The 14,146-nt window shown below is 58.7% G+C and overlaps 1 protein-coding gene across 5 annotated transcripts in view; it reads right to left on the bottom strand.

Annotated features, from left to right (window-relative positions):
• Positions 1-8,902, bottom strand: part of MTA1 (metastasis associated 1) — a 55,860-nt gene extending 46,958 nt beyond the window's left edge. For 2 of the 5 annotated variants that reach the window (XM_030930464.1, XM_030930466.1), the window contains exon 1: positions 8,724-8,896. In XM_030930464.1, the coding sequence (XP_030786324.1) occupies positions 8,724-8,751 (28 nt within the window). In that variant the 5' untranslated portion in view covers positions 8,752-8,896. Of the gene's footprint in view, positions 1-8,723 lie in introns of all 5 variants that reach the window. The other 3 variants (XM_030930465.1, XM_030930467.1, XR_004057290.1) reach the window with 2 other exon arrangements.
• Between the last annotated feature and the right edge of the window lie 5,244 nt (positions 8,903-14,146).

Here is a 14,146-nt window from a genome sequence, read left to right as displayed (position 1 = left end):
CTGCACTCCAGCCTGGGTGACAGAGATCTTATCTCAAAAAATAAGAAAGAAGCCAGACTCAAAAGCCCACATACTGTGCAATTCCACTTCTGCCACACTCTGGACAAGGCAAAACGGTAGGAACAGAAAATAAGTCAGTGTTGCTGGGAGCTGGGGGAGAAGAGGTGGCTAACTACAAAAGGTCACAAGAGAAGCACATCAGGTGTGGAAGAGCTGCAGTGGCCACACAGTTGTGCACGAGTGGAAAATCACAGGCCTCTACACATAAGTGGGTTTGCCATGTGAAACGGGTATCTCAATAAACCTAATTTTTTTTTTTTTTTTTTTTTTTTGGAGACACAGTCTTGCTCTGTTGCCCAGGCTGGGGTACAGTGGCGCGATCTCCACTAACTGCAACCTCTGCCTCCTGCACTCAAGTGATTCTCATGCCTTGGCTTCCCAAGCAGCTAGGATTACAGGCACGCACCACCACGCCTGGCTTTTTTTGTATTTTTAGTAGAGATGGGGTTTTGCTGTGTGGTCAGGTTGGTCTCAAACTCCTGAGCTCAAGTGATCTGCCTGCCTCAGCCTCCCAAAGTGCTGGGATTACAGGTGTGAGCCACTGTGCTTGGCCTAAACCTTGCTTTAACTTAAAAAAATATACACACACCCACAGTCAACTCTAATTATTCATACTAATTATGTTCTACAAAGTCACCACTAATACTGAACTACGGAACACCAAACCTCTGTTCCTACAGGAAATACAGGGTCAGGTTACTACGAGCCTCTGGTCACAACATTTTCAGCAACCAATCAACATGCAACAGCCTTATTTTACGTTTCTGTCAAAGAACTTTATATGATAATTATTGTTGTTCTCTGACACTGAACTGACGTGGGGACAGAGCCTGTCCAACACACGTTCTCTCCATGGGACCCGTCCCAGTCTGCCTGTGCCCAGGGACACTCGACAGCACCGCAGCACCTCCCCCAGGGGCGTCTAAAAAGCAAAAGCACCAAGAGCCCTCAAATGCAAGAAGCATGGCCCTCAATAGATGGAGAAAGGACAATCTGCTTCCAACATGGGAGCAGTAGCAGAGGGCAGGGTCCCCCGCTCACCCCAGCAGGCACCCAGGCACCACGCAACTCGGGCTTTTAGCGGCCTGTGCGTGCCCGCAAATGACGGGGAAAGTGACATAAGTGTGAATTTTGGGGTTACACGTAAGTTTTAGCAAGTAGGGGAGGGGGCCACAAAAGAATTGGGGGAGAACAGACACATCCCCCAAGATCATTGAGCACCAAGAGCTGCGCTGCAGAGCAGTGCCCGTGGCCCCTGCCTGTGCGGGACCCTCCAAGGCACAACCCACTCTCCTGAGCTCACCCACAGCCAGGTCTGCCATGGTCAGAGACAGGGCACCAGGAAGCACCGACAGGAACTTTTTTGGTTTTCCCCTTTTGGGAACAGAGTCAAGAGAAACAGCAACAGTCGTTGGGAAGCCCCCGGCACTCGTACTCCAGGAGCCAGGTCTCCATGTGACAACATCCCAAACGCTGCAGGGATGTCCTGTATTTTTATCTGCAAAACCTGGGAACTGCTGCAAGCCTTGTGCCTGGCCCATCCTCGGGGGCATGCTCCTCCTCCGTCGCTGTCCCCACAAAGTCCAGGAAGGATGGGAGACCAGAGCCCCAGCGTCCGAGGTGCATCCGGCAGCCAGGGATGGGGACAGCAGCCCACAGGGGGTGCAGACAGACGTTCCCTCATGCAAGTGGCCAGATGGCGCAGGCACCGTGTCTCCTGGAGGAAGGGACAGAACACGCCCCTCCCCCAGAACTGCCCCAGCCCAGCCCAGCCCAGAGAAAGCCACACCTCAGGGCCAGCCCCCATGTGTGCTGCGCCGTCCTCTGAAGGCAGGGGATGAGCCAGGGCAGAACCAGCCACGCCCCACACCTGATTCCACCACTGACCAACGGCATGGGCCTTGAGGCTCATTTTTTTGTGCGTGTGTGAGACGAAGTCTCGCTCTGTCACCCAGGCTGGAGCGCAGTGGTGTGATCTTGGCTCACGGCAACCTCCATGGGCTCATTTTTAAGGTGTGCTTGGTACTAGGAGCCGCTGCCACTGCCCCGGTTTCCTCCCCTGTGACGACGCTGCCATGAGGACAGCCTGGCAGGGCACAGATGGGAAGGGACGCATGGGTCCCTCCATGCCCCAGGGTTGCCCCAGCCGCACAGATCTGTAAACCCTCCTCCTAATGGCACCCACAGAGATCAGGCCCTGAACGTGGAAGGGCTCTGGGGGCAGAGGGGCACTCGAGCTCCTCAGGCCACCAGGGCTGTCCAGGTAGAGAAAGCAGCAGAGCCCACGCCGGGCTGGATCGTGGGGCTGCAGTGCTGAGGCCAGCCAGCCCTGGGGAGGCTGCAGGGCGGCTCTGAGGAGCAGTCACCTCAGACCCCTCACGTGCGCTGCACAGCCCAGGCAGGAACAGCCTAGTGGGTGGTGCAAAGCCCAAAGAAGCAAGCCTGGGGCCTGGCCTCAGGAGTGCGGGGGGCATGTTGGGGGGGTGGGTGGGGTATAAGAGTGCGGGGTGCTGGGTGGCCCTGTACTATGAGGGTGGCTCCAGCCTCACTGGGCTTGGCTCCATTGCCACCAAGATCCCCCCGTCTGCACACTCAGACACGAGCCCACAGGGACAGGAACGGAGCAGGCCAGCTGGGGTGGAGGTGGGGGTGGGGACACCAGCAACACGAGAGCCCCAGAAAGCAGTGAGCCCAGGCAGCACCCAAGGAAAGACCATCTGGAGAACACTAAATGCTCTGCTGGGCATGGTAGCTCACAACTTTGCAACCCCAGCGGCACTTTGGGAGCCCAAGGCAAGAGGATTGCTTGAGTACAGAAGTTCAAGACCAGCCTGGGCAACATACAGACTCTGCCTCTGTAAGAAATTTTAAAATCAGCTGGGTATGGGGGTGTGCACCTGTGGTCTCAGCTACTCAGGAAGCTGAGGTGGGAGGATCGCTTGAGCCTGGGGGGTGGAGGCTGCAGTGAGCCTGTGATGGTGACACTGCACTCCAGCCTAGGCAACAGGAGACCCTGTCGCAAAAAAACATAATTACACGCTCTCAAGGCAGCCTGTTGGAGTCTAAGGTAGCGTCTAAGCTGCCCCCCAACAGGGTCTCAGGGTGGGCTCCTCTTGGGGAATGGGGGGCCACCATCCCTAGCAGGACTTAGCCCATAATCTGGCAAGAGCACCCCAAGTTCGGCTGGAGGAGGAAGAAGGCCCTACAGCCAGTGCTCCTCCAGGCACCTGGCCAGGCACACAGCACTGCCCCGGCATCCCGGCCTCACCTGCTGACCAGCGTCCAGATGCGCAGCTGGGGACCCACCTCTAGGTAGGACGCCTGCAGGGTCACTGCAGCAGTCTTGACACCCAGAGCCCACACACACGGGCGGGAATGGCACTGCCACAGTCGGGCACGAGGGATATGCTTCTTTGGACGATTCATTCCAACATCTCTCATTGACAGCTACTTTTTTATTAATCTCAGAGCTTAATGGTCAAACTCTCCACTCAGAACAATATGGGGTCAGGCACAGTGACTCACGCCTGTAATCCCAGCACTCTGGGAGGCCGAGGCAGGCGGATCACTTGAGGTCAGGAGTTCGAGACCAGCCTGGCCTACATGGTAAAACCCCGTCTCTACTAAAAACACAAAAACCAGCCAGGTGTGGTGGCGCGTGCCTGTAATTCCAGCTACTCAGGGGGCTGAGGCAGGCGAATTGCTAGAACCCGGGAGGCAGAGGTTGCAGTGAGCTGTGATTGTGCCACTGCCCTCCAGCCTGGGTGACAGAGTGAGACTGTCTCAAAAAAAAAAAAAGGGTCAGACGCAGTGGCTCATGCCTGTAATCCCAGCACTTTGGGAGGCTGAGGCAGGTGGATACGAGGTCAGGAGATGGAGACCATCCTAGCTAACACGGTGAAACCCCTTCTCTGCTAAAAAAAAAAAAAAAAAAAAAAAAAAAGCCGGGCGCGGTGGCTCAAGCCTGTAATCCCAGCACTTTGGGAGGCCAAGACGGGCGGATCACGAGGTCAGGAGATCGAGACCATCTTGGCTAACACTGTGAAACCCCGTCTCTACTAAAAAAAATACAAAAAACTAGCCGGGCAAGGTGGCGGGCGCCTGTGGTCCCAGCTACTCGGGAGGGGAGGCTGAGGCAGGAGAATGGCGGGAACCCGGGAGGCGGAGCTTGCAGTGAGCCGAGATCGCACCACTGCACTCCAGCCTGGGCGACAGAGCGAGACTCCGTCTCAAAAAAACAAGAATATGGAAGGCCAACACTAGGCAGCAAGCCCACCCTGGAGCAAGCCAAGAGTGGCTGAGGCAGGAGCAGCTCAGTGGCCCATCCTGCCTGGAGAGTGAGCCAGGGCTGCCAATGGTGCAGTGCTTAGGCCGATCCTCACAGGCCAAGCGAGACAGCCCCACGCCGTCCCCTCCAGGACATCACACCTGGGGCCCCGGCCACTTCTACAACTCCCGCTCCTGGTGCTCACGGGATGGCTGTCTCCAGGGCTCTTCCCTGCCTTCTTACATGGGTGGGACGCCAAAAATCGGCCCATGGAGCAGCAAGTATCTAGGGACACGGTGCACTCAGCACTGCAGGGTAGGGTGCTGGTTGCAGCCCTCTAAAATCTGAAATGTTTTTTAAGTTTACTTTTTTCCCCACTGGCAAGTATGTAGAGCAATAAAGTTTAAACTTCAAAAAAACACCAGAACAAAAATACCAAAGCAGCACTTCTAAGAGCACAACAGAATGCAGATGATGGCACACGCCAAGCCCAGGGAAGACCAGCAGCACGGACGGGGTGCTTCTGCGCAGGCTACGCCAGAGACCAAGGCCCTGCAGGGGCAGAGGTTTTCTGGCATCTTTTCAAACTACATTAATTTTTTTTTTTGAGACAGAGTCTCGCTCTGTTACCCAGCCTCAACCTATATTAAAATTAAAACAAAAAGACCAGGCATGGGCTCACGCGTGTAATTCCAGCACTTTGGTAGTGCTTTGGATCACCTGAGGTCAGGAGTTCACGACCAGCCTGACCAACATGGAGAAACCCCATCTCTACTAAAAATGTAAAACTTAATCAGGCGTGGTGGCGTCTGGCTAGTCCCAGCTACTTGCGAGGCTGAGGCAGGAAACTGCTTGAGCCCAGGAGGTGGAGGCTGCAGTGAGCTGAGATCGCGCCTCTGCACTCCAGCCTGGGCCACAGAGCGAGACTGCATCTCAAAAAAAAAATTAAAACAAAACAAAACAAAATTCAGTCGGGTGCGGTGGCTCACGCCTGTAATCACAGCACTTTGGGAGGCCGAGGTGGGCGGATCACGAGGTCAGGAGATCGAGACCATCCTGGCTAACACAGTGAAACCCTGTCTCTATTAAAAATACAAACAATTAGCCGGGCATGGTGGCAGGCGCCTGTAGTCCCAGCTACTCGGGAGGCTGAGGCAGGAGAATGGCGTGAACCCGGGAGGCGGAGCTTGCAGTGAGCTGAGATCCGGCCACTGCACTCCAGCCTGGGAGACAGTGAGACTCTGTCTCAAAAAAAAAAAAAAAAAATCCAAAAGACGGGGTGTTAACCTCTTGCAATGAAGAACAGAAACACCCAAGTCAACACGGTAACGGTCTGTCCACTGAGAAGCAGAGTCCCCACAGGAGCAAGCTGCAGGCGGCTCGCAGGCACTGATTGCTGCTGTCCTGTTTTGGATGCTATCTAACATCTTCACGTTCAATTCAGAGAAGAAACATCCCGCCATCGCCCTGGGGCCTCTCATCCCACAGCAGGTTCCAAGCCTTTCCCAGCCTTCGGGATGGACAACCCTGGAGGAGCAGAGGTCAGGGCACCCTGACCCCGCCACCCTTGCCCAGGCTATCCGCTGCCCTCACAGGCACAGACAGAAGGGCTCTGTCCATGGCCAGGGCACTCCACGGGGAAGACACAGGCCCTGTTCTCTCCCCGCTCACCACTTCACCCAGCTCAGCTGGCACAAAAATGCTGCCGCCACACCTTCACCCTGCCCAGCCCGACCTGGCAAGGCCTCGGAGCAGCCTGCCAGCTAAAATACGGGATGCCCAGATAACTGTGAATGTCAGATAAGAATCTTCTGTGACAAGTATGTCCCATGCCATATTTGGGACATACTTACACTAATAAATTTCTGTTTATCTGAAACTCAAATTTGCCTGGGCATCCTGTACTTTTTTTTACTAAATTTGGCGCCTCTACACATGAGGTCGCTTTGCGGGGGGAGGGGGCAGGAGCACACCCCTTCCCAGGCTGAGTCCCTGCCGGCAGCTCCCACAGGCCAGGACGGCCGCCCAAACGGGGCCCATGCCAGGCAGCCGGCGACAGACGGACAAAGGCTGCTCAGGAGACACCTTCCTCTCTCTTGTCTGGGGGCTCAAGAATCCAGACACCCACCTCCCCAGGGGAGCACCAAGACAGGAAGCCAGCCTGCAACACCCAGCTCACTGCAACCACCGAGCCCCGCCGGGGTCCTGCCGGAGCCCGGGGTTCCGGTCCAGAAGCCAGGGATAAATGCCGCTTCTCCTATTGGGACTGTCAGAGTAGAGAGGGAGAGGCCTACAGTCTCACCTGCAGGAAGAGGACATCCTTGGTGCGGGCACATGGAGGGCCTGACGACCCTGAGCACACCTGGCCACAGTGACCACAGACTGCACACACAGCAGCAGTCTGGATCCCACGCGTGGCTGTGCTGCCAGCAGACAGCACCCAACCTCCCATGCTCCTCATCACAGGAAGAGACCAGCAACATCTCTGCCAGGCATGGTGGGCACCTCCGCCACAGCCTAGGGGTCCAGGCCACCCAGCCTCACAGCACTGCAGCGTGTGGGTCAGTGAGGCCCCGGGACGGGCCTGCAGGCACAGGGGGACAGAGGGTTCCGGGAGGGCGGTGCAGCCCCACACAGGGCTCCTCCCAAGCCTGTGCAGGGCCCAGGGGAGCTGCACCTCCGGGACGGGACAAGGCAGGGTCCTGGCTTTCGTCAGCCACAGCACAGCCGCCACAGGGCACAGAAGGACAACTGAGAGACGAGGTCCTCACCCACACCATGGGGAAACCGAGACACGGGACGGTGGGGGGACAGCCAGGCTGGTGGCAAGTTCACAGGCAGGCGGGCCTGAAGGCCGAGCAATGTAGCCACTGGGAAGGCATGAGTCGGGGTCAGGGTGTCCCCAGCCCTAGAGCCCAAAGCCGCCACCACTCCCCAACCCCAGCCTGGGTGGGGGCAGGGAGAGCTCTTCTTGGGACCAATCCCAAAACCATGCGCAGTGGGCCCGGCTGGATCCCAGGCAGTAGGCATCCTCTCTACCAGGATGAGAAACTGGGCCCTCATGTCAGGCTGGAAGGGGGGTCTCCAGGTGGGGAGAAAGAACAGGAAGAAACAGGCCCCTCCCTCAAGGGACCCCGCACCCAGGCTGCTTCAGGCGTGGGGTGGGCTCAGCTCACCTGTGTCCACACAGGGACCTGGCAAAGCTGTATGAGGCTGTGGGAGGGGGCTGCCGCTGGATGGGGTACAGGCCCACCGCCCCTGTGAGAGGACAGGGGAGGCCCAGAGCTGCTGATGCAGACTGACCACCCATCTCACAGACGGGGTGTCGGGGGCTCCCACCGTCCCCAAGGTCACAAGGCTGGCCGGCGAGACCACAAGGCGTCCAAGGCAGCAGAAGCCACGCTCGAGGGACACAGAGTGTTCTGGGCACTCGGGGTCACGGGCATGGGCATCAGGCCGGAGCGGGAGAGACCCCAGCTCCCTCCTGCAGCGCACGCTGCAGGTGGGAAAGGCAATGGGCACCTGCCGAGAGGGTCACAGGCAGGGAGGGGTCTCAAGAGTCCCGGGGAGGGAGGCACTGATGGAATGATGGAATGCGCACGACCCCCCACCTCCCTGTGAGAGACCCCACGGAGTCCCAGGCACTCGAAGGAGGGCAAGGCCCAAAGATGCAGGCCCGCGGCGCCCGAGCAACAGGAGGCTTGACCCAGAGAGGAAGCCCCGGGGCCCTGCCCAGGGGACCCTCCGGCCTCTCCCCAACCCTAGCAAAGCGCCTCCCGAATGGGCTGAGGTGAGCGGGAGGCAGGGAAAAGTTTGGGGGGGACTTAGAGGCGTGCTCGGGATGCTCGCTCCCTGCTGAAGACCCCCTGAGGGAGCCCTGCTGGGGGAAGCCCGGGGCCAGGCTGCAGGAGGGCTCTAGGGAGGAACGTGGCCCCTCACCGGGGCTCCCCATCCGCAGAGGGGACGCACCGGAGTCCTGGCACAGGGCCGCGGGCCGGGGGAGACCCCACAGTCCCAAAACTCCGGCTCCCAGACCGGCAGCCGGCGCCTCCCAAGGCCACGTGCTCCCGCTGGGGGCTCCCGGCCCCGGCCCCCCGGATGTCCCCGGCCGCCCGCGCCCCCCCGCCACCCCCGCGGCCGCCCCCTCGGCCCCAACAGGTGGGCCGCCCCCCACCCCCGGGCCGCCGCGCCCCGCCCGCCCCCGATGGGGCCGACCCGCGGGGCCATTTTGGGTTGGGGTGAGCACTGCGGGGGGAGGTTCGGGAAGGAGCCGGGGGCCGCGGGGGCGGGCGGGGGGCGCGGGGCCTGCGGGGCGGAGGGATGGGGGAGGCGGCAGCGGCGGCGGGTGGGAGCCGCGGGCGGGTCGGGGCCGGGCATAAAGGCGGTGCGGCCTTACCTCCGACCCTGTACATGTTGGCGGCCATGTCCGGGCCGGCGGCGGCGGAGGGGCCCGGGGCGGGCGCGGCGCTCGGCGCGGGCGGCCGGGAAAATGGAGGCGCGATGGCGGGGGCGGGGGGCGCCGCAGGCGTTTAAAGGGGCCGCGCTGCTGCCGCCGCCGCCGCCGCCGCCGCCGAGGCCGCCGAGGCCGCGCAGGGACGGGAGGGCCGCGGCGCGGGCGGGAGAGGAAGAGGAGGAGCGGCCGCGGGCGGCGGGGAGGGGCCTCGGGCGCCGCCGCCCACCGCGCGGGCCGTTACCGACCCCGCGCTGCCCGCGGCCCGCGCGCCCCTTCCCGGACAGTTCCTCCCGGCGCCCCCGAGTCCTCCCCGCGCGCCGCTTCCCGGGTGGGCCCTTCCACCAGGACCCCCTGGTAGATCCTCCCCTAGTGCCCTGGGGGTAGAGGAAGGATCCTCCACAAGGGTCCTTCCCTGTGCCCCACAGGTGAGTCCTGCCATAACTCTCCGGGGGTTCCTCCTGATGCTGGGGTCCTCCGGCCCTCCCCTTTGACCCCCCAACAAGGGCCCTGAAGCTCAGCGGCCCAGCCCTGGCCTCGGGGTCCCCACCCCACACCTCCCTTCCAGGCCTAACCTTTGCCCTCGACACCTGGCAGCGTGTGTCCTTGGCCTTCGCCGCCCAGCCCGCCTGGCATCTCTGGACCGGTGACCGTGCGCGCCTTGGTGTGGGCAGGCTCCGTAGCCGGCAAAGCCTCCCTGAACTGTGACCTGGTGAGAAGGCCACAGAGGAGGTGCCTGTGCCCAGAGGCCACCTCCAAAGACCCCACCTGAGGCTGGAACCCAGCGCCTGCTGACCTCCCCAGCCCTAACAGAGCTGGAGTCCCGCAGCGGCCGCGCTCTTTCCACAGTGAGGCAGCTGCCTTCCCTCCCCACCACCTGTCAGGATGCCTTCCTGTGTGTGTTTGTGCACAGGTCTAACGAGAAGAGAGTCCAGTGACCCAGACGCCCCAGCCAGGAAGAGCATGAGGTGGGAAGGGGGCTTCCCAGATGGAGAGAAACAGATGGTCCCAGAGTGGCTTGGAGACAGGTGCAACATCAGTGTTCGGGGAGGTGAGGAAAAGGAGCTGTCTTGGGGCTCCAGGCTGCTGGTCTGAGCAGCACCATGGGTCTCTGCCCTGCCTGCTCAGATGCTGGAGGTCAGTGACTGGAGAGAGCTGACATCTACCTGGGACATCCCTCCCTGTAGGACATGGAGCAGTGTCCAGGGCTATCAGGAGGGAGCCCCGTGCCCACGGTGCAAGATCTAGGCAGGTGGGACAGATGTGGTCAGGGTGCCAGGGACAGAGCATGGGGAATCCAGCACACAGGACACCAGCCAGGTGGGCAGAAAACAGCATGTGCTGGGACGAAAGCCAGGTGGGGGTCCCAAGGAGAGCAGTGGCCACAATGTCTTGGCTGCAGAGCAGACCAGAAAGGAAAGCCCTGCCAGGGTTAGCACAGGGCCAGGAACCGGAGCTGCAAGGCAGTGCTGTCTCTGGGGAGAGAGGGCTGTGGGTCCCAGGACACATCCTACGGGCTGCAGGGAACAGGAGCTGGTTTGCTGGTGATTGGGTGGGAAGAGCAGACAGCCAGGGGCCAGGTGCAGGAGAGGGGCAATGACAGACAGGCAGCGTCTCCCCAGAAAGAAGGTGGGGCTGCTGCCTCCCCTGTCCTATAGCCCCGGCCTACCTCTGTCTCCTCAGCAGGAAAGCAAAGCTGCGGCCTGAGATCTCCTTCCACCAACTCCTGGCATGGTCAGAAAGTTAGCCAGAAACAACAGAAAGTGCCAGGCAGCTAGGAGGCATGGGGAGAGTCCCCCGAAGCTGTGTGTGTAGTGCCTGCTTCTGCTGCCATCCCAGAAACAGAGGAGCTTCGCCCTGAGAACCCGGCCACGCCACCAGGACACCTCCTGACAGTGACATGCACACCCTCCCCTGGCCTTGGCCTGGAGAGGAGCCTCCTGAAGACACCAGCCTTTGCTCCTTCTCCCAGTGGGGGTGGAGAGGAGAACTGACTGCTGGAGCGGAGACAGTCAAGGCTGTCCTTCTGAGGGAGCACGGCGCAGGGTCTGGCGTCCCAGGGAGACAACCTGAACTTCAAGCCAGGACACCGCAGCGGAGAGGACACACCCCTCACCCCCTCACCATGCAGAGTGACAGTTTAGTAAACTCTCAAAAGACAGCACAGAGCCCCGTTCCTCCAGCCGACCCCTACTCTGCCTCCCCACTCCAGACCAGTGAAAAAGGTGGATTGCCCTTAAGCCAGCTCAGAGGCAAAGTCCAAAGACCTCAGGTGAGTCAAACAATAAAAACAGAGAATCAAGAAGAATCCGGATGGGCGCGGTGGCTCCCGCCTGTAATCCCAGCACTTTGGGAGGCCGAGGCAGGAGGATCACGAGGTCAGGAGATCGACACCATCCTGGCTAACACGGTGAAACCCCGTCTCTACTAAAAAATAGAAAAAATTAGCCAGGCGTGGTGGCAGGCACCTGTAGTACCAGCTACTCGGGAGGCTGAGGCAGGAGAATGAAGTGAAGCCGGGAGGCGGAGCTTGCAGTGAGCCGAGTTCGTGCCACTGCACTCCAGCCTGGGCGACAGAGTGAGACTCCGTCTCCAAAAAAAAAAAAGAGCAAATAGGCATTCAGGAAAGAGCTTTCGCGTCAGGACAGAAGTGACAGAAGTAGTGGCATATCCCTGGAGGCTGAGGTGGGAACATTGCTGAGGTGGCACATGACCACATCCGTGTCATTCAACAACAGAAAAACAATTCAGCGAGGGTGTGAGGGGCTGGTGAGAAGCCCAGTATGGAAGAAAACACAACAGCGCCGGGCGCGGTGGCTCACACCTGTAATCCCAGCACTTTGGGAGGCCAAGGCAGAAGGATTACCTGAGGTCAGGAGTTCGAGACAAGCCTGGCCAACATGGTGAAACCTCATCTTTACTAAAACTACAAAAAAAAAAAAAAAAATTAGCTGGGTATGGTGGCGCGTACCTGTAGTCCCAGCTACTCTGGAGGCTGAGGCAGGAGAATTGCATGAACCAGGGAGCTGAGACCACACCACTGCACTCCAGCCTGGGGGCAGCACAGTGAGACTCTGTCTCAAAGAAACAGAAATTAAAAAAAAAAAAATGAATAAAAAATAAAACACAACTGAAGAAACAGAAGAGGACTCCACAGGACTGCTTTCAGATCTTCATAGCAGCATGAATTCAACAATCAGGAATTCAAATGCTAGACGATAAAACAGCAGGATGAGAGGAAGATTAAAGAGCCCAGGAAACTGAAAGCACCGAAATCTCACTGTGGCTGGACTGAGTCAAAAACAGCAATGGGCAGAATATCAAGTTACTCGGAGAGGAAAGGCTTGAGATAATTTCAGAGCAAGACAAAGTGATTAACACAATAATTTACTCATGTATTATTTGTTAAACACCTACTTCAAGCTACAGGCCACTCTAGGCCTTGGAGGGTAAGGAAACCGCCTTTACCCTCAGAGGGTTTGCATTTTAGCAGGGAGGGGAACATAATAAAGTATATAAAGCCAGGGCTCTGGCTCTGAAATTCCAACACTTTGGGCAGGTCACTTGAACCCAGGAGTTCGTGACCATCCTGGGCAACATGGTGAAAACTCATCTCTACTAAAAAATATAAAAATTAGCCGGGCGTGGTGGTGCACACCTGTAATCCCTGCTACTTTAGAGGCTGAGGCGGGAGGATAGCTTAGGCCTGAGATGCAGAGTTCAAAGTGAGCCGAGATAGCACCTCTGCACTCCAGCCTGGGTGGGAGAGCAAGACCCTGTCTAAAAACAATAACAACAACAACAACAACAAAAACTGATCTTAAGTCCAACCAGTAAAGATGTAAATCAAAACAAAGACTGTCAGTGGGTCAGATACTGGTGGTGAGCTTTGATCTTCCGGTAAGAAATGCCCTGCCAGGGGATACAGAAATGACAGTGCCAGTTCCTCACCATTCACAGGCAGAAGTCACCCTGTGCCACCTCAGCCGAACCGTGCTGTGCTGCTGAAAACCAAACACACCCATCTCTTGATGTTTTTGTAATTTCTAAAAATCATCATAGAAGACTTTTTTTTTGGAGACAGGGTGTCACTCTGTCACCCAGGCTCAAATGCAGTGGGGCTATCTTGGCCCACTGCAGCCTCGAGTTCCTGGGCTCAAGCGATCCTCCCACCTCAGCCTCCCAAGTAGCTGGGACTACAGGCGCGCACCACCATGCCCGGCTAATTTTTGTATCTTCAGTATGGATGGAGCTTCGCCATATTGCCCAGGCTGGTCTCCAACTCCTGAGCTCAAGCGATCTGCCCACCTTGGCTTCCCAAAGTGCTGGGATTACAGGCCTGAGCCACAGCGCCCGACCATTGTTAAGACTTTTAAACTTGAGGTGAAGAAGCATTCATCTGCTTTTAGCAATTTTTTTCTTTAAATATTTAGAAGTGTATAAGTAGCAGCTCGACACGTATTTTTGTATTTCCATTACATACTTTTATCTCCCCATATACATTTAGAAATATCTGGGATAACCTTCAGGTAATGTTAACAGCTGTTATTCCAGGGAGGACACTGTGGGGCGCGTTTTTAAAGCTGTATTCGTTGCTGTATTAATAGTAAGCGGTGTTTCTGCAAAGCCAAGGAAGGTGTTTCTCCAGCGGGGCAGCGCCGGGCATTGTCTGGTGCGCAGAGGCAGGCCGCGAACTACATCTCCCAGGCGCCCCGCGCCCCCGCCCGCGCGGCTCCTGCTGTGGTGCCGGAGCGGCCTCGGCTCGGTCCGGAGCCAGCCGGAGTCACAATTCGAATCAGGCGTGGGAAGCCCGGGGGACCACGCGGTCAACCCTGGGCGGACCTGCGAGCCGGAGACCGCGTCCTCGGGAGCCCCCAAACGCTACCCCGCGCGGCCGCCCGTGGCGCTGCGGAGGCCTGCGGGTGGGGAGGCGCAGTGGCGGCCGGGGCGACGGCCTAAGCACCTCACTGCTGCTGCGATACTTCGGGGGATCCTCACTCCCCTCCCAGGATCCTTCCCACTCCCGAGACTGCTTCTTCCGTCCCCTTGATTCCACGCGCCTCGGAGACTCGCCCTCTGCCGTCCTGAGACGAGCGCGCCCCTCTCCTTGCAAGGTGGGCTTGACATGCGCTCCCGCCCCACGAACCCTCCTCTGCCCCAGGGTTTCCTGCCGGGCCCTCGTGGTTTGGGGCTGCCCGTGCACTTCGGGATCCTGAGGAGCACAGCACCCCCGCCTCTACCCACCAGGTGCCGGTAGCCCCCGTGGAAGGCAGAATGCCCCTCCCACAGATACTTGTGTACAAATCCCCAGAACCTTGGAGCAGGCTGGGTAAAGTGGGTTAAGTGGCAGGTTAGGAAGGGCGCTAACC

Source organism: Rhinopithecus roxellana, chromosome 5 (genome assembly GCF_007565055.1).
Source record: "Rhinopithecus roxellana isolate Shanxi Qingling chromosome 5, ASM756505v1, whole genome shotgun sequence".
Taxonomy (NCBI): domain Eukaryota; kingdom Metazoa; phylum Chordata; class Mammalia; order Primates; family Cercopithecidae; genus Rhinopithecus; species Rhinopithecus roxellana.
This window is presented reverse-complemented; position numbering and strand designations above follow the sequence as displayed.